Consider the following 26,901-nt stretch of genomic DNA (forward strand, 5'->3'; position numbering starts at 1 on the left):
CAAAACAATGCCCCTGGATTTTCGATACCGCGGCGCGTCGATCGTGGATGAGATCCAACACGACGACGAGGAGATTATGGAAAGTATGAAGTGAAGTGAAGGTCTGCAGGCATAACACGATAGGTGGAGGAAAGGAAAGGTTCAAAAACCAAAAAGCGATGGAGGCACGTACGGACGGAGGCATTAACGGAAATTCTGCCGGTAATCTCCATTACATATCAAATTGGCTTGGCCCATCAACTTCTCAGGATACTGCACGCTGATATAAATACAAGGTCCCAGTTCGCTTTTGGGTTTCTCCCCACCTCAAGACAACAACAACAACGACGGCGACAAGTACATCCTCAAGAACTACAGCAAGATTTCCTCTTCTCCCCTTTCCCTTACCCTTTCCCTTTCCCTCATTCCTCCCCACCTACACCCACATCCTATCACTATCGTCTATCCCCTACCCCGAACTCGAACATGTTCACAACGCCCCAAAAGGCCCAGTCCAAATTCGGCAACTGGTCCCCGGGCATCTTCAAACTCAACGTCAACCTCAACCTATTCAGCCCTACACCACCCGGTAGCGTCGCCGCCTTGAACACCCCCAGCGGCCCTACGCCGCACCCCCCTCCTCCTCCAGATACCCCCTTCACTCCGTCGCCACCACGTCGTCGTCACGGAAGATCTTCTCAGCCTTCTACTCCTACCGCAGCGGCTGCTGGGGCGCGCTCGGAGCCGCGTGCGCGGAGACATGCGAGCAAGTTCGCGACGCCTACGCGCGTGCAACACTCTGCGTCGTTCAATCGACGCGTCAAACACGCGCAGCTGCCTCCCAGGAAGGATGCCGCACCACACCCACCATCCTCCTCATCTTCATCAGCACCAGACCCAGCTGCCGCAGACTCCCAACCCGGTTTCACAGAGCTCAAACAACAAGTCGTCGCCACATCCCGCGAGTCCAAAGTCGCGCCCAACCCCGAAACGCAGATCTTCCTCGCGCAGCTCGAGAAGCTCGATTTCATGCGTGAGGTCGTGGAGGCGCGGATTAATACTTACACCGACGATGTCGATGAGGATGGGGATGCCGCCAAGGAACACAGAGCAAATCAGAAGGCGGAGAAAGCGCGTAGGGTTGTTGCTGAGCAGCGGCGCGTGGAGGAGCAGAGGCGCGTGCGCGCACGCGCGCGCGAGCGGGAGAGGGAGAGAGAGAGGGATATGAAGAGGCAGAGAGAGAAAGAGCTGGAGACGCAGGCGGAGGCGGAGGTGCGAGCGCTGGAGAACGCGATGCACGCGAAGAGGCAGCGGCAGCGCGCTGAGATGTTAGAGCGCGAGCGGCTCCGCGAAGAGAGGGAGGCTGCTGAGAAGGAGGAGGCGCGGCTTGATACCATGCGCAGGAAGCAGGCGGCGCAAATGGCAAAGCAGGCGGCGCAGGTTGCTGCTATGAAGGAGAGGGAGCGGCGCGTGGAGGAGGAACACGCTGAGAGAGTTGAGAGACGGCGGAGAGAGGATGAGGAGGCGCGGATTGCTGCGCAGATGGGGGATGCGGCTAGACGGGAGCGTGAGCGACGCGAGCGAGAGGCCCGAGTTCAGGAGCTTGAGCAGCGCCGACGCGAGCAAGATGCCCGACTTCAGGAGGAGAATGCGAAGCTTGAGCAGCGCCGACGTGACGAAGAGGCGCACCGTCTTGCTGAAGCTGAAGCTGCTAGACTTAAGCTCGAGGAGCAGCGTCGCCAGGAAGCAGAAGCTGCCCGGCGTGAGCAGCAGCGTCTCGAGGAAGAGTCCCTTCGCTTCGCAGCAGAACAAGAGCGCATCAAGCGAGAAACAGAAGCTAGAGCTAGATGGGATCAAGAACTCGAGGCAGAGAGGCGACGTCGAGAAGAAGAAGCGCATGCTGCTGAAATACTCCGCAAGGCAGAGGAGGCAGCACGATGGCGCCAACAAGAGCTCGCTGAGAAACGTGCGCGCGAGGCAGAGAGGATGGCGCGCGAGGCGCGGGAGCTGGCACGTACGGCGCTCGAGCACGCGCGGGTTACGCTGGGGCATGCACGGGCAGAGGCGGAGCGGGCACGGCGGGATGTTGAGAGCGCGCGTGCGCAGGCGGAGGAGGCGCGTCGGGAGGCCGAGCGCGCGTTTGCGCGCGCGCAGGCTGAGGCGATTCACCTCCGTTTCCAGACGGAACAGGACGCGCTGCAGTGGGCGGAGCGCTTGAGAGCGCAGTTTATTGTGGAGGACCAGGAGCGCCAGGCTGCGAATGCGCAGAGAGAGCGCGATTTGGCTGCGAAGGAGGAGCGTATCCGCGACGCTGAGGAGGCGTTCAGGCGCAAGGAGGCGGAGTTTGCGGCGAATCAGTATGCTCAGTGGAATAATCAGCAACAGTCTACTCCTCCTCCGCAATATGGACATGAACAATATCAACATTCTCCTCCTCAGCAGCATAAAAACTTTAATTACCACCAGCAGCAACAAGAACGACAACAGCAGCAGCAATACCAATACTATCAACAACAGTATCAACAGCAACATTTCCAGCAGCACCAACAAACCTACGAGCATCACGATACCGACGTGCCAATGCGCGACGCGTCCTTCATCGTCGATATGGACGCGTCAATGCAAGACCTCCCCCCGCGCCCACCAACTCCTCCTCCTTCCCCCCCTCCTCCTCCCCCTCCTCCGCCAGCAGAACCCACACCAGAACCAGGACCAGAACCCATACCACTCACAGCAGCCAACTTCTACGACCAATACGAAAAATCCTGGAAATCCCTGCTCAAACACACACCCAACCACACCCTCCAACTCACACACATCAAATGGCCCGTCCTGCACCGCGTCACATCGCCCCTCGACATCACCGACGAAGCAGTAAGGCACTTCTACACCAACCCCACGCGTCCAGTGAATCTGCAGGTTCCGATAAGGAGTCTGTGTAGGAAGGAATTGTTGCGCTGGCATACGGATAAGTTTGCGGCGAAGTTTGTGGATAAGGTTGTGCCGCATGAGTGGCCTACGGTTCTTGAATGTGTGCTGGTTGTGAATCGGTTTTTGGTGCAGTATAATCAGGAGCGAGGCTAGGATGGGGTGGATCACATTGTATACTTTTTTCTTTGGTATGTTTATCATGTAAATTATGATATGATGTACGTACGATCCTTCACGCTCTTTTTTTCCCTTTCCCTCCTTTTGCCTTTTTCATCCACACACACACACACACACACACTGTATATTATCGCATCTGTATCACGATATACATTGGCATAGCACGCTCATTACATGTTCCATCTTCCATCTTCCATACATATTCCATACATATCACATTTACATCGTAGTCAATTGTATATTCCTACCACCCACACACACTCTCCTTTTTCTTCTCTGTACCCTTTGTAACTTTTGACTCTGGACTCTGGACAATCGTTTAGCTCTAGATGAACTACCACAAAACGAATACATTTATTTTTCACTTCATGCACACGAACACGACGACAAGAAACATCATCAAAAAATCTCAGAATCCCATAACCACCAACCTGACACTAACACTAACACTACTACCAACCACCACCTACCGCCCCCATTCATTTCCATTGTCAGATTGTCAGTATTAACCACGCCTCCGAGTCCCCCGCCCATCCAGCGCATCCCTAACCCCCTTCCTCCAAACCCCCAACTCCCGCTCAACATCAACAGCCATCGTCCTAACAGCCCTCCCAACCTCCCCGCCCTCATTCTTGCCGTTGCCAAAGCCGACTAGAAGCTCAGCCCGCGCGCGCACGAGCGTTTCGTAGGCGAGCTTTAGGCGGGGTGGGCCGGAGGGTGGGTAGGATGTGGGTTGCATCGTCAACGGTGTGGGAGAAGGTGAGGGTGAAGGTGGAGATGGAGAGATTGCTGGAGCGCCAGGTGACGAGACACCTTGCGAACCCGGCTCAACGCCCGCAGGACACGGCTCATCCACCGCCAAAAGCTTTCCAAGCTCAGCCAGCGCGACCCCGCGTACGGGGTGTCCCTCTACCAAAATCAGCGAAAGCCCAGAGCTCGCGCGCGTCGCTGCGCGAATTGCGTCGTCCAGCGCTTCCTGTTGTTCTTCAGGAGTGCGTTTGTTCATCGGAACGGCGGGTAAGGAGGAGGAGGAGGAGAAGGAAGAGGATTGTAGTTCGGGTGAAAGGACTTCCTCAACATCGCTGGTGGCGGGTGAAAGATGCGAAATGAGCAATGACGCGCATAGTCGGGATAGAGCGAGGAGCGGGTACGCCGCCGGTACGAGTCCGACGGATACTAAAATAGGAACCAATTTCGTTGTCAGCTGAATGGATTTCGTTGGATCTGTAAAAAAAAAGAAAGAAGAAAAGCATGAGCGATCATTGAAGATCGTGGTGATATTGAAAGAAAGACGCACTGGTAAACTGGAGTGCTTCAGCTTTATGCAACGCCTCCTGGCCAACGCGTACAGCGTCAAGAACGGCGTCCGTGTCCTTGACAGGCGTTTTACATCTATTACACCTCGTCAAACTGTTTTCTGAAAAAAAAAAAAAAAGAAAAAAAGAAAAGGAAAGAAAAATCAACGCGGACTTCAAGGGGGGCGGTAATGAACACGCACCTTCTGTTGGTAACGGACACATCCCACCGCATTTCTTGGGGCACCACATCGCTTCTCGCATGTCCAGAGTACTATTCGCGGGTGGTGGAGCGCACAGAGGGCATCTGCACGTGAAGTGATATGTCTCATTTAGAATTTTCTGTCGATGCTCCCGTGGAAGGGTGGTGTCAATATACGCTGTCAACACCTAAACCAAAAGAGTTCAGAAACTTGGAAAATAAAGAGGTGTCAGGGGAGTGGGTGGGTGTATGTTACCTCCTCGTCAGGTGCAATGTGTTTCAAGGCGATAACTTGCATCAGGGGTTCGTCCTCTCTCCTTGAGTTTGCCCGAGGAAATACAACCACTGCGTTAGGATCGCAAGAGTGGTTTATCAGTGCTACCAATGGCGAGACACATGCGCCCAAAGGCGCCAGTGCCGGGGTAGACACCGTGAAAGTATTAGTGGTGAACTAGATGGAATGCAAGTAGACGTCAGCATCGTTACAGTTACGAATACGAATACGATTACGAATACGAGAACAAAGAAACGTACCCTGGAAATGAGATCCACTAGCTCCCCGGCATTGTTGAGGTTGTATTCCGCTAGCTCTTCCTGTGACTCGAGACCGAGGAAACGCACGATCGCATGAGCGAGTTGAGTGTACGTTTGCGAGTCTTGTGAGTTGGGATCTTTGCTTATAGATTTCCTGTCTGACCATGGGAGGTAAGTTGTCAAGGAAGGGAAATGACTTGAGCAATTGACTCACGAGATTGCATGGAATCAATTTCTCTCGACTACAAACAATATGTATGAGTACCGCTCCTTTGTGCAACACGGAAAAACGAACCCAGATACTGTCGCTTCCCAACTTTCTTCTTCTCCAGAGTATCCTCCCTAGGCACCTAATCGCGTCGCCGGGTATAGGTGCTTGTCCAGACTTTTCCGATGACATGGTAGCCGACCATCTTTGAATCGCGGCACATTCATATCTATGAAAGGACCAATCGCTGCTTTGACATTTCTACCCATCACTGTCAGCGCTACTTGTTCTTACATGAAAAAAAGAAAGTCAACCCACCGAGTCACAGTAATGTAAGAGCTTACACCCAGTGCACCTCTGCAGGTTGGTCGTCTTCGGCGCACAGCAATTTGAGCAATAGTCTTCGAGATGCTCGTTCGACAGAGCGGCAACATGGGGTTTGATCGATAGCAAGACATCACCTACACTTCGTATAGACTTCATATGAGTGAATTGAGAAGGAATTACGAGGGGCTCACCTGGTCTGCGATAATATTTACTGTACAAGCCTCTCCCATTCCCCGTTGCTCCTGTGCTCATTCGCACCTCCAGAGTTGGGGGTAGCGACTTGTATAGGCCGTCGCAGTCCAAAGGCGTGATCGTGATTGCGCTCGTACTCGCTGCATCGTGACTTTTCGCTTGTTGCTTTTCTTCCGAATCAACTTGCATTGCAACTTCGGGCGAATTCGAAGTGGCTCCATCATCGTGTGCCTGGGACTGGGATGCTGCGCCTTCTGCGGGTACGGATGTCGAGCTTGCAGTGACGAATGATTTCGTTTCCTTTGCTCTTCGTTTATTCTTGAGAGTGGAGAAGTCGGACATTTGATTGTCGCAGATTGGAATGGGAAGACAGACGCGCCTGAGGGAATGTCGCGCATCGGCGGACTTCTGCGGAGTTTGAATGCGTGAACGAGCGGCGCGGAAACCGACGCTCTGCTTTGCATAACTCTATGCTTTGCTCCATGCAAGTGTATCTCTTATGCCTTTAATCTGCTTGTGTGTTTTGTCGCTTTGCATTGCTCCGAATCTCCCTAATATCTGAGCAAGATCCCCCAACCTGTCCTCACTGACCCCGTGGTTGTTGGCTCGATCTATCATGGCCCAACTTTTCTTGGTTCATTTCAACAGCCCTTGACCTGGTATTTCCTGGAAATTCATAAATGAGAACTTTCTCACTGTTTATCTAAATAGGATCTCGTGGAGGGAAACCGGCCCAGATTCAGGCGCAAATATATAATGGTGGTGTCAACCTGGAGCCTCGCTGAACCATGGGATCCGGGGGGCGTGGTTGGCTCAGTACTATATCTATCCTGGAGTTTAAATACGACATATCATTCTTCCAACGCTCTTGCCGGGCCTGCCAGTGCTCCTCTCTCGTAGCCACCAACTCTCTTCTCTTCTTGTGTCTCAACATGCAAGACGAAAATTTGAACGACAGCCCGAGCAGAGCTTCTGCTTCTGGATCAGATGAGAAGTATTCGGAGTTCACTGATCAGATTGACATATACACTCTCCATGAGCTGCATGCCGGTCGATTGATTCTTGATCCCCTGTGCGTACTATTCACAGATATGCATTCTTTTCAAGTCTTAACCTTACCCTGTTCCTAGAGAAGCAAAGAAGGAACTCGGTGATTCAGTTGCTGCGAAGTTGAAATTGACAAAAGATGGAAGATATGTGTTATGGCCTCAACCAACGGATGACCCAGAGGATCCTCAGAACGTCAGTCGAATAGTCTGTTAAATCTTTCACTCCATCTCACTTCCAAGATAAGTGGAGCGATAGGAAAAAGAACTTCCAGCTCTTCATTGTCATCTTGGCGTCTATTATCCCGGACTTTGACAACGGAATTGGTGTGTATTCTTCTTCAAGATAGCTTAGCAGTATGTTATTAAGGGATATCAAATCGACAGGTATCATTTCGACCTTTCCACTTTCAAAGCAATTCCACACGACACCAGGCGTAATCAACAACATAAGCTCAAAGTGGGTCACGCAAATTCATTTTCTTAGATTGATTCTTACACCACCATCCATAAAAAGTTGGAGTGTATTTCTCGTAGGTAAACTTAATTCGTGCTCGTTCCAGTCATCTTTGGTTCTAAGCCACCGCACTTAGGATGGGGTGGTATCTTCTTCGTGATGTTGATGCGAAGGTATGGGCGACTTGCGACACTGTTCTGGACACAGGTGTGAATTATCCTCAGTGGTTCATTTTTATTTCGAGTCTGACGACAGATAACGAAAGCTTATTGCCCTCGGTCTCCTTGCGGGAGCAACCTTCGCCCCAACCTTGCAAGTTTTCGCAGGTCTGTCGAACCTTATTCACTCATAATTCATTCATCACCCCGGGTGTTGACTTTATTTCTATTACTTTCATTATTACAGCCATGCGTTCTCTCACCGCTTTCTTCGGGTAAACACTCCATCCCCTCTAATTCCTAATTCGTTAACCTGAATCTATGGTCAAAATTAGAACCTGTCCTCAGGTCACGGTGCGTAGTCTTTTTTCCAAAATACATTCCCATGATGTTAATTTTATCACTTGACACAGGGGCTATACACCATAACGGACTTGTTCCCTTTCCATCTACAAGCTCGGAAGGTTTGTAAATAGATATCTGATTCTACCAGTGTCGATTCTCATAGCAACTTTAGATAAATTATTGGACAATGGCAGTTGTTTTGTCTCCTCATTTATCACCATTCCTTTTTGGCTTTCTCGACGCACGAACAACATGGAGGTGGGCATACGGAGTCGGGTGCCTATACGGCTTAGCAGTTCTGATACTGATTGCCCTCTTCCTTGATGAATCGTGAGCCATCCTTCTTGAGTTCTGTTCATTGATATCATATTGAGAGTCCTCACCAAACTACAGCTTATATCATCGGAAAGCTTACTCCGCTGACCATCCACCTGTTCACCGTCGAAAAGGATCAATAGTTCAAAGAGTGAAAGACGTCGTCGGTATAACGGGTGTACGGCAGGCCAGGTCAGATCCTCCGTGGTCAGACATCTGCACCGCCATTCTCAAGATTGCTTGGAGACCACATCTATTTCTGATTCTTTTCTTTGAGGTACGATCTATACGTTTCAGTGTGAAGATACTCGTGATTGACGTTTACTTCTGTAGGCGTTCGTCTTTGGATTCAGCATCGGTATCAATGTGATTGTTTGATACATTAGAGCCCAAATCGAATGATTCGTGCTAAACGTCAGTTAACTAGGTCACTATTACCGTATTCTTCCAGACTCCACCGCCTTTTGGATTTGGCTTCAGCCAAACTACCGTGTCTGCAATATATGCTACACCAGTGGTACGCCATTTCCTCATTATACGCAATGTTTACCACTGAAAAGCATTATATATAGGTTGCAGTCTTCATCGGTGAACTATTGGGAAGATACCTTAATGATTGGTTCATGAGGCGTGAAATCAAACGCAATAACGGGGTGTTTGAGGCAGAAACGCGACTATGGTATCTTCACCTTCTACTCTACTGGCAATTTCCCGCGGCTTACATTTTGAACTAGGACATGTTACATTGGAGTATTCTTTTATGTCGCCGGATTCGTCATCCTAGGAGCAGCGCTGCAAGATCACCTGAGCAAACCAGCGATCATCTTTGGTTGGGGTATCGCTCAGGCTGCTGCGCTCGTTACTACAGTCGCAGTCTGTAAGGAACCCGCTCACAGTGTTCTATATGTCCAATTGCTGATGCGCCATCCTCCACAGACGCATATTGTTCCGATTCATTCCCTCGTGAATATGTCAGTACAACCATCTTCTTTTTCTCCTGGAGAATGGCTGATCAAAGAGACAAATGCAACAGGGAGAAATTAGCGGCTTGCTGAATCTGGCCAGAACGCTTGGAGGTATGTCCGAAATCCTTAGATAGTTTCTCCTATTCCAACTCCAGATTTCAGGATTCAGTGTTGCATACTACGAGGTACCGTGGGCTAGCAAGCATGGCGCGCTACAGACATTTGGATGTGAAGCCGCGTACGTGTTTTGATGCGCCCTTTTTCCCATACGAAACGAATTAACTGACGCATACAATCATTCTAGGATTGTTGCAGGCTTATTCTTGCTCATTGTCCCTTTCCTCCAATGGAAAGGACAGTATTTGCGGGTACGTACATGTCACCTTCTAGATACAAAAAATCTAGAATAACGTTACCTGATATCCAGGGAAGGTTTTCACCCTCCTTCTGAGACTCTTTACTACTCCGACTCCCTGCTGGTACAACCCGGTCATATCAGATTTGCCTTTTCATTGTAGCTATATACAAAGTACTTATGACTCCACATCAGATTTAAATCCATTTTGGTACAGTTTGATGATTGAGATAGGTTGTGTTCTGAACCTGTGCTTAACACTGGCGGGAATATCCAGTTTGACCCTGCGCTTCCCCATCGCCTGAATCATTGAAATTAGACGAGTCCGGACGAGCCTCATCCAGATCAGGCTTGACTACAGCGCCAGATGCAGTTATGCCAGCAAAAACGTTGCCTTCTTCAGCTGGAAAAGACTATGAGTACACAATAGGCAGACCGAAGACGTTTTAAGAACATACTTGTAAGAGACTCAGTTACGGCAACGATATCGACGATGAGACGCTCGATCAAATCTTCGCTCAATGTTTCACGAACTATACAGGCGGAAAAGAGAGTCGATGAGAAACGCATATTCAACAAATTAAGGCCAGTCCTAATTTACCCACCTACGATCCGTAGTATTTCGATGTTTTCTGCCCCAAGGGGTGCCTGGACTACCAGTGAGCTTTGTTGGCATATGTTTAGCTACCAAACCTTACGTTGTAGTTGGGGACTATCCACCCTTTAGTCCTCAATAACGTCTGGAAATTGTACGTTAAATGCTGTTTAAAAAAGGAAATGAAAATACCGTACCTGGATCCACACTTGACGAACATTAGGATAGTTTTGTTTGAATTCGTCGGATAGCCGGAAAGCGACAACGGGGAGGCCTGCATGGTAGGTCTCGGGGTCATCTTTGTTATTAGAGCTAACGTGGGCACTGTCCGAATTTCGGGGAACGTGGATATTGCTGAAAACCTAAACGAGACAGGATGGGTCAATGGCTCTCACATGCGGTAAACCTGATTTCATTACTTTGAAATAAGTTGTGCTCTCGAGAGCACGGGATAGCATTCTGGCATTCCTCATGTCCTTGTATGCAATCTTTTTATACCCTTCAAATCCCAGGTTGAGAAAGTTGAACATTTGGGCGATGACGGGCGCTGCTGGCTTTGAGAAATTTCTGTAATGTATGGATATGAACAAGTGAGTCATAGATGAAGATCGATTTCTTACAAAGTGAAAGAGTATTCCGTGCTCCCAAGGTAATCTGCACCATAATATCCCTTGGGTCAATATTATAGTTTGAACACTTTTCGGAACCTGACTTACGCAACTCAAACACTAAATCACGGTGCAGGAAGCTCTCATCCCGCCACAGAACCCAGCCAAGCCCGGCGTATACGAGACCAAATTTGTGTCCGGAGGTATTGATGGACACTACACGCGGAACGTCAAAACTCCACTTCAGATGAGGATAGGCGAAAGGCGCGATGAAAGCGCCCGACGCCCCATCCACATGTATCTTGACGTCTAATCCAGTGCGTTTCTCCAGGTCGTCCACTGAGAACGATTCCATGAGAGCAAGTTCTTCGTACATGTAAATTTACTCACACAAATCACTCATTAGCTTTACATCTTCGAAATGGCCGGTATAGGTGCTTCCTAAAATAACGATGACGCCAATGGTATTCTCGTCGATGTAGGGAATGGCATCGTGTGGGTTCATGACGAATCCATTCTCTTCTTTGACAGGGACAAGTCTAGTTTCGACATCAAAGTACCTGTAACAGGATGTTTTAAATATGGCGAATACTAAGAATTGAAGTAATAATACCTCGCGAATTTTTCTAGCGCCACTTGAGCATTTGACCCAAACACAATGTTAGGATGGAAATAGTCCTTCCCAGCAGCCTTTCTTGCCTCCTGCCATCTTTTCTTCAACGCAAGCCCACCGAGCATGATAGCTTCCGAGGAGCCAGCGGTAGCAGTGCCAATGACCTTGCCTTCCTTTGGGGCTTTCCAAAGATCGGCCACTATAACGAGAATAACATGAGCATCATGACATCGATGTCAAACTGATAAGAAGCCAAACTCACGCATTGATATACATCTATTGTGGATAAGCGACGCTGCTGGATATTCATCCATATCAACGATATTTTTGTTGATGTTTTCCATGATAAGTTTATCAGCGTCCTCTGGCATCCAGGTGTGCACAAAACTGACAAGTTCAAAATGCGTCATCATTGTGTTGATGGATATTAGATACGATTCACTCACGATGCAAGGTTTAGAAGAGGATTTCCGTCCAAGGCCGTCTCATCATGAAGGAGTTGGTAAGCTGCTTTGGAGTTGATACCGTGCTTGGGTAGCGTGTATTTTGGGAGGTCAGCGGCATCTTCATCGCGCCTCCATGACCTGTGTAGTCCACGACGGGATTCTGCAGAAGAATGTTTCTTGTGGGGGTGCTCCTTGATTTGCTCAATCAACCTTTCAGCATCAACTGCACAAGATCAAATGTCACATTAGCCAGGAATTAAAACCGAAGAGGAGGCATCGACAACGAAAACTCACTGTGGCGAGAAAGAGACATGGCATACAGTTAGTTACAAAAGGGCAATCAATCGATGACAGCTTTGTGAAGGGAATGTGTTCTTTTCAAAGCTTTATAGTATTTTCGCGTCAGATGAGTGACGTAGACGGCCCCTATTTGCTCACTGTTTCCGAACCCCCAAGAACCTAGACCCCAGAACGTCAGGAATCCTTCCATGCAATTTGAAAAGCCAGTTCTGTCGAGATTTGGCTAATTTTAACATGCTTGAGGTCATTCGGGGATGAGAAAATGCAAAGCAGGGGCAAGTGATAACAGCAGATGGTCAAAATCAGAAAGGAGCAATTGTAGCATGGTCCCAGACGGCGAGGAAAAAGAAGGAAACTTATATGCGAATGCATCAAACGATTTGTCAGAAGCCTCGTCCTTCTCCTGTTAACAGACTGCACGAAACTGTTTTGTAGAAGGAAAGATGCCGTGCTGATATTTATATTGTGATATGATATTCGTGGGACCGGTGTTCAAAGAGGGCCTCGACCTTTGATTGTTCGAACGGTAAGTAGATTAGGGTGCGCGCGGCAGCTTGCGTTAAAATGCTCACTCGGAATAACTGAGATTGTTATTTATTTCTAGGCACCCGCATCCTTCCCGCATGCTTGTCCTTCCTGGAAAGCTCCCTGTCGTCACTCTCTTTAAGCTTCTCCTTCTCCTTCATTTTTCTAAAGCACAAAAATTGAACACCCGTTGACCGCCTTGCATTCGCTAGTGTTTCTTGCATCTCATCAAACGCCTTTTGAAAATCTTTATCCTCTCTCGCAGATGGAGCGTATGCCTGAGTGGCCTCCTTGGTATAGATTTCCTCGAGTCGTTTACCGGCACTCGTGTCTCGACCATAATTGGCCAAAGATTTGTGAATAAACGTGAGTTCCATCACGAGCTTAATACCAGAATCAGCGCAAAGATAGTGTAAGAATACCAGTTAGCTCGTACTTGCAGTAACCCCCCAGTCCCGAACCGTTGGATCTTTCCTATGCACCTCGAAGTCACCTTGTTTAATTCGTCAATCAAGGCAATAACCACCCTATCTAACAAGGACGGCGCGACATTGCACACTTGCGAATGTATTTCGACGAGGTAGTTCATGATTTCTGAAACATACGGCCTCAACGCTGTAAAAGTAAGTTTCAACGTGTGAATACATAGAATAAGGCCTTGAGGACAGTTATATTTACCAACGGGTTGAGGTGTCCTGTACCAATCGATGTCTCCTCCCGGAAGCAATGCCTTGCTCATTTCCTCTTTGATTACACGAGCCCTTGGCTTAATGTATGCCTCAAAAAGAACCTGATCTTGTTGATCTACGGCATTCCCCAAGGCCTAGTGCGTTCGAATGAAAAATCATCAGGAGACCATTTCAGCATTATAATCTAAAAGTATGCTCAAAAGAGGTTTACCGCTCGGTCTTCTGTCATTGACACATTGAAAGCTTTTTCCAATTGAATAATCATCCCCGGGATGAAGACTTTCTTAAAGCAATCCATATTTGCCATAACCAGCAACAATCGAATATTCTGGATACATGTCAAAAACATGCTTTACTCAAAGGGAAGGCATACTCACCCCATCTCTCAGATCGAACAGCTGGGATAAACTCATTTCGCTTCCCGCAATTGCAGTAACCTGCTCAAAGTCCCCGCGGGCAACAGGGGCATCATCGGACGCCAAAAGCATCAGGCCGTCCAGGAACTTGTATGAAGCATCCACAAAGGCTCTGGTAACCTTACCCACCAGCATCTGTGGGAGTACGACCTTTGCCTGAGCTTGCCTTCCTAGTGGCGATATAGCTGCCTTCGCAGCCGCTGAGGACGACGACGGGAAAAATTCACTATTGGTAGTAGAAGCAATTTTGTAAGAAGCGGTCGTCATATACCGCTGAAACCTTTCAAACTGCTCCAAATGCTGAGTAGGAATTATGGAGCGTTTAGATTTCGAATCGACATTCGTAGTGGAACTAGCGACCCAAACTTCGAGGTGATAAAATAAACCTGCGTCTGTGATGATTCAACTTGAATTCGCGTGAAGATGAGGTATACCGTGCACGCACCTCTGATCCATTCATTCCCAAGAAAGTCGATACTCCTCCATTTTAAGCTCTCAATTAAGCTCTTCAACCCATTCTTTACCTCTGCTGATCCTGGTGCGTCCAGGTCTAACCCTATCAAATCCCCAGCACATTCCACCACCTCCCCTAAAATGTTTTGGAGATAAAAGGCGGTTGAAAGGGAGGCTGACTCATGAGGGAAAATAGCAGGAGATTGATATGGAGCAGCGCCTTGATAATTTTTACTATGATAATTTTTTGATTCCGGTCCACCCGTTAGAAGTTGAGAAGATTGAGATCGGCTCATGACGGCCACGTCGGAAAGCATGAACGCTTGGGAAATGAGAGATATATAAAGTTTAACGATGTCGTACACCATAGTCCGACATTGACGTGGGCTTCTTCTTGACGAAGCTTTGTCAGTTGAAGGCTACATAAAATGTCAATATACGTAACGAAATCAACACGAATTGACATTAAATGATAGCCCACCTTTGTGAATCGCCCTTCGAGGAAGTCTTTACCAACTTTCCAGAAGCTGGGCAAAGAAGTCGAAACAACCTCCGAAACAGATTTGACGAGATTCAGAATCGCCGACCACACTGGTTCACTTCGACTCGCTAATCTGGCAATATCTCTATCTGAATCTCCAGCATCAAGACTCATCATGGCCAATCTGAGTTGCGATACTAAAGAGTTTGTTATTGCACTCGTCTTTTCAGCATGACTTGACCCAGTGGACTTCATTCCCTGCAGTGCGGCTGTATAAAAAGCAAAGGGTAGGAAGAAATTCCGATGTCAATAACAGGCCGTTGAATATCCAGTGAACTCAGCTTGCCTGTTATCATCTTCATCCCAGTTCTATGGGTGGAATTCATCTTGTCCATGATGTGAAGATGATGATTGTCGAAGTATGTCCATATCAAATCTTCGGCATTCGATATTGCACCAGTCTGAAGCTCCAATAACGTCCTTCATTTCAAAATTTAATCATCTAGAGTATCGTTCTATGCGCCAAGTATCACTCACTCTAGCGTTCTTTCGTGGTCTTCGATACTTCTAGAAGAATCCTGTAGTTGGACTATCAAGACCTTGCGCATCTCACCCATGGCCTTTTCCACACTTGCCCAGACCTTATTTAAGATCCTTTTTTGTTGAGCTTGCATTTGCTTGAGGTGGGTTTCAGATGCAGTTCCAGTGGGATAAGCAGAAGAACTGGTGCCAGAGGAAGAGCCTGTAGACGACGAAATCGGAAGAAGTTGGCCCGGTCGATTTTCCAGAAGGTATTTTCCTTTCTTATAATCTCTCAAAGCTAGATCAAATTTTCCCTGAGGCCGCAATATAACATAGCTCCAATGAATGTAAATTGTGCTTACAGCATCGATAGATTCCATGATAAAACTCGGGAGGTTGAAGAAAAATCTGGAGCGTTCGAACACACTCAGCGTCGTGCGCAATTTATCCGCCTTGGACACTGTCTCAAGAGCGGGAAGGAATATTTGATTGGCCTTTCGTGCACCGTCTTTATATCATAAGGGAGCGTAGATATGTGAAATTTACAGTTCGCTTACCTTTCAACAGGTTTCGAAGAGGTTGGGTTCCATGCTCCGTTTCAGGGGACAAGATACCTTGCTTCATGTCTTCATATAAACCTATCCCTTGCGTTGGCATTAATGGACGTATTGCCATCATATGACATACCATCTACTGCTCCTTTAACAACGACGAATCTATCGAATCCTTCTTCAACAAGTACTCGTAACGCTTCTTCCCGTGACTCGATGGATTTTTGCAAATGAGCAACGCCACGCGAAAGATCATGATACGTAGCGTTAGGGTGGGCAAAAGCGAGATACTGTGCTGGTGAAAAGGTTCTCGAGGAGAGCAAAAGAGATGATTCTGAGAAAATTGGGAAATAAAAAGGGCATATTAATCCAGTCAGCGGTAATGTGGCGGCCTAAATTGACGTACTGGTCTCCATATCTAAATCCTTCACGCTGTACGTATACGTAATGTTCAGAAAGATGCATATATGCGCATATATGTGGCCACCACCTCTTGGCAGGACCTAAGCCCAGCAAATCTTCTCTTTGTTTATCGCTGGTGTTCCCTGCTGCTGATGGCGCGAGCATTGTGGTGGCATTTGCTATGCTCTCGTCGAAGTCATGGTCAACCTCTTCCCATTTTCTGCGTATAATTGAGCTTTGAAACATGATAATGATAGATAAATGGGCATACGTTGGGTTTAGCGAGCTGATTTTATATGCTTTCAACAATGTGGCCTCGTCGACGTTGAAGTTGAGGCGAGGCATGCAGTCAGATATTGACGAGAGAGATTTGCAACGGCGAGATAGTGCTGGTTGAAGGAAAAGAGAATCTAGGGTGACAATTACGCAAATTGCGTCACAAAAGGTTTGGGGTGCCAAAATGTCGAAGGGCATCCTTCCCCACATCTACATTTGAGACACGCACGACGTCAGCTTGGATAGAAGCCATGTCAACGTATCCAGAGCCAGTGAAGCCTTGAAGATACTGAACATTATAGGGAATCCAAGAACTATATCGTATTTTTGCTTCTCAACCATGCGTTGGTACTGTCTGGGACAGTACCTGTATTTGAGAAGCCTTAATAACACAGAAGAAAGTGAGGAAAATGTAACCCATACAGACACTACTAACGTTTACTGACTTTATATGGTGAGATTTACGTCCATCCGACCAACCATCCTTGCGATTGTTCTCTCAAGCCATTTTGCGTAGTATATTGATTGTTGCATCCACGATATCGTAACAGCTGGTAGTCTTCAAAGCTATGCGTTAATCGGGATGCGGCAGGTTAGGAGTAGAACTTCCGGCTTTCGACATTGATGGAGACGACCATATGACTGTAAGGCACTAGAGGGAAGAATTGGAGACAATGCCCAACATTTTTTGACTGAGTTAATGAGATTACTCGTCCTCATCGTGTGCATCCGCAGTGCCAAAACTAACAAACAAAGAATGTGACGTTATTTGTTCTAGTCTAGTGCAGCCAAACAATAAACAGACGCAAAGTCTCGCAAAGTCCAGGCCTTTATGATCGGGCGCCAACCGACCCCATTTTGTCAGCGTCCCGTACGTGCTCCAGCCACCAAAATAATCGAGTAAACTTACAGTTAAAAATCGCCGAATACAATCCCAAAAGTAACAATGGCTGCGGGGAAATGTCTAAAATGGATAGTCACGATGAGTTCCGCTCATCAACGATATCAGGGAAGAGTTAGGGACGAGAGGACTCGAATATTGATGGAGGCTGTTTACCAGCTCTTCGAAACCGCGAGGTTGGTGGGACCTAGATCTGCGGAGTGTTGGGCGGTGCAGGAGGATCCCACATATGCCTTAATAACAATGGTTAGCGCTGGGTTAGCGCCTGGTATCTGTCATGTTAAAATGTCAAGGTTGAGATTTCTGTCTCCATCTGTGTAAATTACAGAAGCTAAATCATTTCGTCATTGTGCTCTCCGTATATAGCTATACGTATTATAGCCGTCGAGAAATGAGTGCCTGATGATCTATCCAGAAAGGTATTCTGAGAGAAAAACAATCTTGTCCCTTGACTTCAAAGTGATACAGGGGAGAGTATATCTGAATTCTCACTCAATGGTTCTCTACCTATCCGCAGCAATGATTGACGGATGATCTTCTCATAGTGAATCGCATTTTCATGGGGTTATCGACGCCGTATGTCAATCGAAGAACAAAATCGATAATCATCTGCTTCCTATAATCTTTTTTAAACGTCACACTATCAAACGACGAGTATATATCATAAGAGAAATTCTAAAAAGCCTAACAGGCTAAGATTTTGATTCACTTTACTTCATTACATACATTGACTTGTTGATTCGATGATTCCAAGTGTTCCAATTGCATTGACAACACTATCGACTCTAGGAAATTCTCATTTTAACACATCTACGGTTTCCAAGTTCAAAATTTTCACGAATATCCAGGATTCTCTGACTTTCGGAACAACTTCAGCATGAACCTTGCTTGTAGGATATAAGATTATTCAGCTAACAAGGCAGACAGGCATCTTTAGCACATCTTACCAACACGGAGGTCGCCTAAACCTCAGTCACCGAATCCAATTTAATATTTTGTACATCGTGACAAAATAGTGACCGAGTTAGCTGCAGTATATTCGATCGCCACGCTTATTTATGCAGTTCATGCCTGACTGCAAACAAGTAGTCATAATATCGTTGTCACTGCTTACCACTCAAGAATCAGGTAGAAGGTATACGGAAATGCAATGAAAAGCTCCCGGTAGACGCAATTCTCAGCAGTGCTTTCTTAATATATTAATATCCACCGGAGATTTCTAAAGTTTAAGAACATCTGTATGATATTTGCTTACGTATATTCAAGGACTACAAAGCGGAATCAGTAATGGGAGTTCTAAAATCTACTAACATGTTAGAATTACCCTCTGTTTCTGATAATCAAAACAAATGGCATTGATCTGATGAGACGCGGCATTCACACATATCTAGACCAAGGATTCTCGCCCTTCCGCTCGAAATAAATCCTTGCAGAGCGCCTGTATTTAATTAGTGTACAACTGATAAGCGTTTCTCACCAATTGTGAGTTATAATGGCGTGGACTGTACTTGTTGTCGTTCGTTGTGTAACATTACAGCGATGATCATAAAAGCGTTGTATTGCTATTACCAGGTGCCTGAATATATTTACCATGACATTTTGTGAGAAGTATCACAGTATGAACCTCCGTTGCATTCTCATGTGAGGTACAGCCTGTGTGATCATTCGTGATATAGCATCCTAACTTGTACGAATCAGTGTAATAGGTGGTACAGTTGGTGATTAATTTGGGTTCCCTCAGTTACTGATGTAAGGTGAATTGTATCTTTTAGTTGCTCCGTTAATGAAAGTCTCCAATGGGCCATGTTATAGGGATATGTGATGTTCTTATGTCAGTCTTGTCAATACATTGACGGATCGTTGGAATGTCCTGCCTCAAGGACGTTTCTCAGCCGTGGAAATCGATCTTGTATCATAGTTTGTGAATTCGTATAAAAGCTAGACCAGCAACAACGGCGAATTCCAACACAAATCTTCAGGCCTCATGTCAACCGAGTCTGATTCGCCTTTCTTCATACCTCAAAACATTCAGATCGCTGCAATTAGCGGAAATCTCAATGCCGTATTGGTTTCTACTCTTTTAACAGGTGAAATTCAATAAAATTTTAGGCAGAAATTTTCTAGCTTATGCGCTTAATCTTTACTTGTAGGATTCTATTCTGTGGTGTATCTGGGGACTATGTACCTTTATAGTATGTCTTTGATTATCGCTCTGATATATTTTTGTTATTCAAGTTTGCTATAGTCAGCCGAATGCCTACCAGCCAAGGAAAAATAGTCATACTTTCAGCAATTTCCCTTCTTTACGCGCTTTGTTTGGTACAGCAGGCCATCCAATGGTACTACATCAACTTAATTCTAATTTTCAACGGCGACACACGATTGGATATATTTTTTGCAGTGCTAGAACGTGGATCAGTCGCGGTATACGCAGTCTTTCAGTTCTCGTTCTGCTTTATTTTTGTGGTATCTGATGCGCTTCTGGTACGAGCTTCCCCATTTTCTTCATTGTACAGGAATGATAATAAGTTTCCAATTGTCAGATTTGGAGGTGCTACCATGTCTGGGGGAAGTCATTCAAGATAATCATTCTTCCGTTAGCATTGATTCTTGGTGAAATGGGTAAGTGTTCAGCATTAACCGTCTAGACCTCATTTTGCCGACTGTCCACCTATAATCCATAGGCCTGTCCTTGGCAGTAACTTTGGTTCCAGTTGTCAAGCCTCCTACATTTACCAGCTCTATCTCTTCCTTCAAGAACCTTACAAGTATTCAAACGCTGGTTTCATTTGGAACCACGGCAATCTGTACCTTCTTGATCGGCCTTAAGATACATAAAGCATCCCATCAGAATTTTACTGGCAATGGAATCCGGTCTACCAAGCGATTGGGCCACATTATAAAGATCATAGTCGAGTCCGCTGCTGTATATTCTTTGGTTACTCTGGTGTATGCCATCCAAGGGATTATTCCGTTCTCACCAGAAACAATTGTAGAGTCGCCTCTCCTGGTAGAAGGCCTTTATATGCAGGTTATTATAGTTGCGGTGGCGGTAAGTGTTTGATCTGCTTCTTTGAATTGGTCAGAATCTAATAGCTTGCTCCCTACCGGCTCCCGATAGGGATTAGCTCCGACCGTAATTGCCGCACGAATTGCACTTTCGACTCCAAAGAGCACTTTCAGGGAGCCCACGACTCGTATTTCTGATATGATTTTCCCAAACATCCAAGGGACCAACAGTGGCGGGACAGCCGTTATAACGAATATCAGGTGTTAAACTTTGTACGCTAGCGTAGCCGTTCTGAGATGTTAGACACGCAGAGATCCTAGAGTTTTATGTATAGCAGCACTCATTGCCTAGGTATTAGTTATTTAAATATTAGATGATTTAAAATGTCGTTTTTGACTTATTTTGAACCAAATCTAAATCACCAGGTTTCCGTTAGCACGAACAGTTCCACGCGGCACGCCACCGAGCATTTTCAGCGCACGTCAAGAACTTGAAGAAGAGGCACAATAATTCAGTAAGATTTCTACCCACTACATATGATTTGGAATGCTCAAGAAATGGTGATTGATGTACCAAGCTGCCCACAACTGCCGAGTCGTCCGTGTTGTGTCGCAATCCTTTCGAGATACGGTATCTCAGTTTCATATCCGTCAATACAGACCCAGCAAGACGCGACCGTGACAGATGATTCACGCCATGTAACATCATGTGCATGTGACTCAACAATTCCGATTTCCAACGAGTTGTGTCTTTGGTCCTTTGACGACTTTCGTTCTATCGTATTCTTTTAGTTCCACCTCCTTCACGTATCGTATATACTTCAAGATGTCATGACAGTCAATTGAATTTGCCACGAAAAATACGCCCGCCTATACAAACATTATAGAAGCTGTTTTTAACAGCAGTTATGATGCTGAGCTCGCCGTGGTCGACTTCTGGAGGGCATATCAACGCCACGGATGGAAATCAGATTGTTGTGGAAAGTGCGCATATACATCAACACTCACACCGCCGATGCATATGGTACATAGCAGATGTGGAGACGGGCAAATGGCAAGGATGTCGACGAACACGAGCGATCGGTAAGCAATCTCATCTGCTGACACTAGGACAATCTCACAGTGTTAAAAAGCCTGCTTCCCTGTTTCTCGTAATGTTGGGCTCACCCTCCATGTCGAAATGCGGTCCATTCGGTTAAATACCAATTTTGGCGGTGGGACCACACATTTCTACGCAACGATGGAAGCTTCATCTCCCGTATCCTCTCGCTGAAAGTAAAAATGGCCACAAGGATACCTCGTTTTCACCTTTATAACACCAGACGTTTCCAATGTAGAAAGGAAAGAACAAACGTATTTTAAACGAAGGCGTTAGTAAGTATTTTTATCTGTTTAACTCTTTGATTTAAATAGTAAAAATGTTCCAAATCCACAATAGGCCGCCAACAATTAATGTCCGTTGAAAAGAATTATATACTTAGGTGTTTTCCCTGCATAGTAGTAACACAGTCCAAGCTGTCTGTCGTAAACACGTCGTCTTGCGCTGGAATGCATGGCTGCGTCACCGGTCTTTCAAGGTGCCGTTCTTCTCCTTTCGTCTCGTTACCTGCTAACGTTCTTTCTGGATCTTCAAGAGCTCTGAAACCCTCACTGCCTTGTTCAGCCAACGGGACACCACTCGCGCGCCATGAAGGATGGACAGAGGTGACGGTTCCAATTGTCTGTCCCACATCAACGTTGTAGGGACGAGTCACAATCATACAGAAGCAGATTCCCTGGATTAATCTGTCAGATCTAACTGAGTTCCCGTAACGAAACGCACTGACGATTGTCGGGCTTGTCTGTTCCAGATTATTGAAACTACGTTAGCAGTTGTCCCCAGCAGAAAATCCAAAACACGTACGGCGCCTATGGTTATATAGACCGCTGTAGACTCTACTACGGAGAAAATTAGCGACAGAAGTGCCAGAAAGCTATGTCTTGTGAGCTTTCAATTAGTCATGCAATGTTTGAGTACTCACCAGTATAGGGCGGCGCTCTGGATGAGGATCTCCAGGTATTTCTATATCCACAAAACGCGACGGGTCAGTAAAGAAATAAAACGTAGCCTTCAGCCATTATGTCACCTGTAGCTTCGTCGTCTTAGGATTGAGTTTCGTATCTCTCACACTGCGCTGAGCCAAAGCGATGCGCAACGCGATCAGAACTTGGTAGTATTAGAACCGTAACATGCACTGGCGAGTTCAAAACTTACAAGTGCAATATATATTACATCTGGAAGAGCACCGTAAGCGCAGACTGGGGCAAATTTAACCCTGATTCACTCACGCAAACGTCAAAGCGAAGGCAGAGACCAACCAGCGTCGCGATTTATCAAAAATAGTATTGAAGGATGTTCTAAAAAGATTGGCTGCCACAGCTTCCGTGACTGCAAAATACATTTTGACAGCTTTAGCTTAGATATACTTTACTGCGAGTAATGTCACTTACCCAGCAGAGCGATACACAGACAGACAGCCGGAATCGTGATCACGACATTCCTACCCCAAACAATGAACAGCCGGTATATCTGTTCAAGAACGTCAGATACAAAAGAGAAATTGGACGACGCATGTGCTACACACGAGAAATGCGTCCGCGACCACAGGAATAGGTATGTACATCGAGCTGTACGCGATGACCCAGTGAGAGCTCAACGACAGATATCCTCTTTGATCAAACGGCGCATCTGTTGTCACACAGTTCACAAACGCGAGGAAGGAAGAGATGACAAGAACAATGAAGTGCTTTAATCAATCAACAAATTAGAGCACTCTCGCGCCATACGTTAATGAAGCAGTGACTCTACCCCGGTGGCTATGATGAAGATCGTCGCGCCAACTGCGAACATGGGCGTCTTGAACAGATTCTGCCCCGACGACTTGGAGCGCTTGCGCACGCTCTCCACATAGAGGAAGAAGTGGACCCAGTATACACCTTCCACACAGATATCGATGAGATCCGAGACGAATGCAAAGGTGAAGAATGACGTACCGGTCAGAACGCATTCAATGAAAAATCCAGTAAAGCGGGCAATATTCAGGGGTGGCTGATTCTTCAGTGGTGAGGGCATTGGATCGAGCAGCGGGATCACATCGACCAACGTCTGGATAAACGCAGATTAAAAGAGAACAGGAACGCGCAGTATTGATTGTTTTAAATGCATCTCACCACCCGTTATCTACCTCCCCCTGATGCGTTGCATACCGTATCCACAAAGAAATCGAGACTCAGGTGGGTCACTTGTAGTAAGTGAGACATAAGCCATTAGATGCAGTCATTTCACAGTAATCATTTTTAGGATGCTGCAATTTAAGGGCTTGGTTTTAGGGTTCCACAACGATGTCATGAATCAATCCATCTAATTCAATGATCTAGCCAAGTATTCAAGATAACTCACAATGGGCTAACCCTGTTTTTCATAAAAGAAGGTACATCCTGCTTTTCATGCCCGCCTGGATATGTTTCTACTATCTGCGACATCAATCATACGCAAACCATTATTCATTTCTGCTCCTTATCTTAATTGGGAGCGTCGGGAATGAATCGAGCAACACTCAACTCCGCGGACCGTAAATAACTGATCGAATTAAGTGCCAAGAATGGCGATCGTCTATTTATAGAACGCATTTCGTCCTACGGAACCAGTAATTCAGGTCGGTCCCGAAATCGTTCCAAGATACTCCCAAATGTCCTCCGAGAAGGATTTCACATCCTTAAGCAAACTATCGCTACCCGCGTTGATCTTCTCGTGCGTCGTCTCCATCTCTTGATTGAGCTGGTTGACATCTACAGTTACGCGTTTATACTGAAGGAGAGTAGAGCACAACGAGGCATAATGTGAGACCTGTTCGGGCGTCGCTTTTGAACAGTACTGGGCGGAGATGTAAAAGAATACACTCGGAGCGTGGCGAGCAGTTTGTGTTTCCGAGAGCTCCTGAGATAGACGTCGCTCAAGATGAGCTGGGATAGCGTCCAAGAGGCTCCGGGTAGCAGATAGGCGTTCAGAAGCGGTGGAATGAATAGAATGCTCATGGGTTTGCATAGATGTCATATATACGAGATGTGCAATCACAGGTATTAAAGCTATGAAATGGCTTTGTTGCGTCTTGATGTTCAAGGGAGGATCGACGTCGTCACGGTATCCCTCTTCCAGCTGGATCAATAGCGCCAGTGCAAAATTGACGATCTGCCAGATAAAGTCTTAAACATATTCAAACATCAGTGACATCCCTTGCATTTAATTGATAGCTGGCCTTACCGTAATTTTGCGGGTCACGGAAAATAGGATTCAAGATATTCAATGAGTCGACAGACAAGCATGACGGACTATTCAGATCCGCAGCATGTACAGAAGCAATTGCCCGTTTCTCGAGATAAAAGTAGATCATCAGCCGAATGCCAATTTCTACCCTGTGAGTGGAAAGCAATTCAACTTCAGGATAGTAGGTGCTGCTAGAGCGAAGATAAAGAAAGGTGTTTTGCTGGCGTAAAATGTCAGAACCAAGAGTCGATCTATCCAGAATGCCAGAAGTGTCACCAGTCAACCAGCGACACAAGCTCAGATCACTCTTTAGACATTCATCATTCGTCAATAGCTCGTACAGATATTCCTCCTGATGCAGCCTATCATAAATATTTTCGAGTTCAGATATTTCAACGAAGCAATGGTGTGAAGAGACTGCCGAGGCCTTTTGCCAGCTCTGTGCCTGTAGTCCCCCAACGATATCGTATATCGGTGGTAGTTGAGGGTATTGACGCCCAAGAGTGGGTTCTCGGAAGAAAGGTTCCTTGCCGACCGCTCGCCGCATATACGCGTCGCGAATGTTCAGCCAGGCCTCGTCAAAGTCGATCCACCGCGGCGACGCGTGCAGTGCCTGGTGAAGGTACCGCGTAAATTTGTCTTTTGGTTGCCAAACAGGATCTGAATTCGATTTTGGGAGATTCAGACACTTTCCAAGCTTTTCAATTAGATTTAAGATATGTGAATAGAGACGGCAGCAGAAAGAGGATACGAGACGGACGAGGACGAGAACGGCGCGTGATTGGGGTGATTTATACGGACACTTGCTCGGACTGGATATCGGGCGAGATGGGCGGCCCTGTCTACCGGGAAAGTGGGTATAAAGAGAAAGAATCTGGAGAGAGGGAAGCAGGGTGGTAGCGACGAGAAATAGCAAGGTCAGGCCAACCACGACCGTTGCGGGCACGGTCACTTGGCGGAACCCCAACGAATGCAAAAAGTCGACTATGCCAGCGAGAAACAGTACCAGCGCGCACTGCAGCAGCAGAGGCATGGCTGTGAAGATTTTGTCAACATGCCACTTTTTCAGTGCGTCCGCGCGCATGTAGTACGTTGCGTATTTTTCACGAGGGGACAGGTCGGCGTAAACGAGATGCTCTCGCAACCATTGCAAGGAAATGATGCCTGCGAGTACACTCGTCAAGCTCAGCACGAGACTAAGAAACCAGAATGTGTTGACTCTGATTGCTGAGGGCGCTGGGGTAAAGAAAATTTGAGCTGGAGAGGAGTAGAGGCCAGCTGTAGCATTGATAGGACCGTCTAGTCGCAATGCAATCCGGGAAAGCAAGGAGATAATAGCATCGTTTGGATCTGGCTGGAGACTCTTGTATGACTCGACTATTAGCGCCGTAACAATTGCAGAGAACAATCCAGCCTGTAATAGTCAAGGATGTATGGTAGTGAACAGCCGAAGAAGCGCTCACGAAGATCAACAAATTCTGAACCTCGTCTTTCCATACATCGCACTGCATTTTGTCCTTGCGAAGAAGGGGCTCCACTAATGTTGTCCAAGGGTCATCTTTAGGCTTCGGCGGGGCATACTGGTACGGCTCTCTCACATTCCACAGCCTGGGTTGCTCTGTGGCACTATTAGGCGCTTTCGTGTCCTGATACATATCAAAGGGTATCAGAAATGCACTGGCATATCGAAGAAGAGGTCACCGACCGTATGTACACCATCGAAACCGACCTTTGATTCTACCGACATGAAGAGAAAATTCGTTGTTTCCCTTGCTCGGCTCTGTAGCTTTCGAAAAATCGTGGTCGAACCCCGAGTCCCCGGCGAAACCTGTCTATTTGAAATCTTTGAGCTCTAAGTACTTTTCGAGTCAGACGTTTTTCTGTGTGTTGCTCCGTGACGAAGCTGTGTCACCCTCGAAGTCACGGTTGTCACTTTCGTCACAACCTGTGCTGGCGGCTCATTCTACAACGCCCACGATGAGCGACAGGAAACGTGCGTTCGAGGGCAGCGCTGGCGATGGTCTCGCCGCAAAGAAACTGAAAAGGTACGTTTATTGTTTACGTCTATGATATGTGACTGATGTCCTGGCTCTAGCGATGTGAGTACCACCCTTTGTTGCTGAAAGGTAAATGCCCTTTGCATTCCTAACATCGTTGCTCCAACCCTCTTTTTCCTGCCCAGAACACCAGCAATGGTTCCAGCGCCGCCAAACCACCCGCTGCAGTGCGTGAATCTCTTATCTTCACCAATGGCCATCGTAGAATCTCACAGGAAGCACTAGGCATCAGCGATGGACCTCATCGCTCAAAAGCGCGCTGAAATAG

General features: G+C 46.8%; 9 protein-coding genes across 9 annotated transcripts; 4 read left to right on the top strand and 5 right to left on the bottom strand.

The window, feature by feature from the left end:
* Positions 1-465: 465 nt before the first annotated feature.
* On the top strand, positions 466-3,063 carry JR316_0009918 (uncharacterized protein; the record flags this gene model as incomplete). The annotated part of the gene is made up of 1 exon (XM_047895598.1): positions 466-3,063. The coding sequence occupies one exon, from the start codon at positions 466-468 to the stop codon at positions 3,061-3,063; it is 2,598 nt and encodes an 865-aa protein (XP_047745317.1).
* A 529-nt stretch (positions 3,064-3,592) lies between these two features.
* Positions 3,593-6,187, bottom strand: JR316_0009919 (Histone-lysine N-methyltransferase ASHR1; the record flags this gene model as incomplete). Its single annotated transcript, XM_047895599.1, has 9 exons — positions 3,593-4,311; positions 4,385-4,504; positions 4,586-4,772; positions 4,841-5,035; positions 5,119-5,276; positions 5,333-5,360; positions 5,414-5,587; positions 5,645-5,787; positions 5,845-6,187. The coding sequence occupies 9 exons, from the start codon at positions 6,185-6,187 to the stop codon at positions 3,593-3,595; spliced, it is 2,067 nt and encodes a 688-aa protein (XP_047745318.1).
* A 590-nt stretch (positions 6,188-6,777) lies between these two features.
* Positions 6,778-8,900, top strand: JR316_0009920 (putative MFS-type transporter; the record flags this gene model as incomplete). Its single annotated transcript, XM_047895600.1, has 13 exons — positions 6,778-6,917; positions 6,976-7,087; positions 7,140-7,218; positions 7,485-7,555; positions 7,614-7,674; positions 7,754-7,781; positions 7,842-7,860; positions 7,920-7,970; positions 8,024-8,181; positions 8,245-8,443; positions 8,500-8,532; positions 8,594-8,683; positions 8,739-8,900. The coding sequence occupies 13 exons, from the start codon at positions 6,778-6,780 to the stop codon at positions 8,898-8,900; spliced, it is 1,203 nt and encodes a 400-aa protein (XP_047745319.1).
* An 840-nt stretch (positions 8,901-9,740) lies between these two features.
* Positions 9,741-12,061, bottom strand: JR316_0009921 (Glutamate decarboxylase; the record flags this gene model as incomplete). The annotated part of the gene is made up of 13 exons (XM_047895601.1): positions 9,741-9,889; positions 9,945-10,019; positions 10,092-10,134; positions 10,185-10,226; positions 10,279-10,443; positions 10,501-10,648; positions 10,702-10,735; positions 10,798-11,028; positions 11,080-11,249; positions 11,303-11,501; positions 11,565-11,689; positions 11,749-11,971; positions 12,043-12,061. 13 exons carry the CDS (start codon positions 12,059-12,061, stop codon positions 9,741-9,743), a joined length of 1,623 nt encoding a protein of 540 aa, XP_047745320.1.
* A 577-nt stretch (positions 12,062-12,638) lies between these two features.
* JR316_0009922 (Exocyst complex component SEC5A) lies at positions 12,639-16,432 on the bottom strand (the record flags this gene model as incomplete). The annotated part of the gene is made up of 15 exons (XM_047895602.1): positions 12,639-12,956; positions 13,067-13,188; positions 13,252-13,396; positions 13,474-13,590; positions 13,640-14,070; positions 14,124-14,550; positions 14,613-14,881; positions 14,950-15,092; positions 15,150-15,448; positions 15,497-15,642; positions 15,692-15,772; positions 15,822-16,019; positions 16,092-16,117; positions 16,176-16,307; positions 16,359-16,432. 15 exons carry the CDS (start codon positions 16,430-16,432, stop codon positions 12,639-12,641), a joined length of 2,928 nt encoding a protein of 975 aa, XP_047745321.1.
* A 2,816-nt stretch (positions 16,433-19,248) lies between these two features.
* On the top strand, positions 19,249-20,541 carry JR316_0009923 (uncharacterized protein; the record flags this gene model as incomplete). The annotated part of the gene is made up of 6 exons (XM_047895603.1): positions 19,249-19,351; positions 19,415-19,456; positions 19,510-19,748; positions 19,808-19,886; positions 19,949-20,316; positions 20,386-20,541. 6 exons carry the CDS (start codon positions 19,249-19,251, stop codon positions 20,539-20,541), a joined length of 987 nt encoding a protein of 328 aa, XP_047745322.1.
* Positions 20,542-21,742: 1,201 nt separating this feature from the next.
* JR316_0009924 (uncharacterized protein) lies at positions 21,743-23,385 on the bottom strand (the record flags this gene model as incomplete). Its single annotated transcript, XM_047895604.1, has 10 exons — positions 21,743-22,114; positions 22,177-22,246; positions 22,295-22,335; positions 22,400-22,479; positions 22,528-22,547; positions 22,602-22,701; positions 22,764-22,842; positions 22,898-23,059; positions 23,122-23,249; positions 23,307-23,385. 10 exons carry the CDS (start codon positions 23,383-23,385, stop codon positions 21,743-21,745), a joined length of 1,131 nt encoding a protein of 376 aa, XP_047745323.1.
* A 579-nt stretch (positions 23,386-23,964) lies between these two features.
* Positions 23,965-26,231, bottom strand: JR316_0009925 (uncharacterized protein; the record flags this gene model as incomplete). Its single annotated transcript, XM_047895605.1, has 3 exons — positions 23,965-24,515; positions 24,574-25,990; positions 26,040-26,231. The coding sequence occupies 3 exons, from the start codon at positions 26,229-26,231 to the stop codon at positions 23,965-23,967; spliced, it is 2,160 nt and encodes a 719-aa protein (XP_047745324.1).
* Positions 26,232-26,321: 90 nt separating this feature from the next.
* Positions 26,322-26,896, top strand: JR316_0009926 (uncharacterized protein; the record flags this gene model as incomplete). Its single annotated transcript, XM_047895606.1, has 5 exons — positions 26,322-26,358; positions 26,497-26,621; positions 26,672-26,702; positions 26,759-26,800; positions 26,859-26,896. The coding sequence occupies 5 exons, from the start codon at positions 26,322-26,324 to the stop codon at positions 26,894-26,896; spliced, it is 273 nt and encodes a 90-aa protein (XP_047745325.1).
* Between the last annotated feature and the right edge of the window lie 5 nt (positions 26,897-26,901).

This window comes from Psilocybe cubensis, chromosome 9 (assembly GCF_017499595.1).
Source record: "Psilocybe cubensis strain MGC-MH-2018 chromosome 9, whole genome shotgun sequence".
Lineage (NCBI taxonomy): Eukaryota > Fungi > Basidiomycota > Agaricomycetes > Agaricales > Agrocybaceae > Psilocybe > Psilocybe cubensis.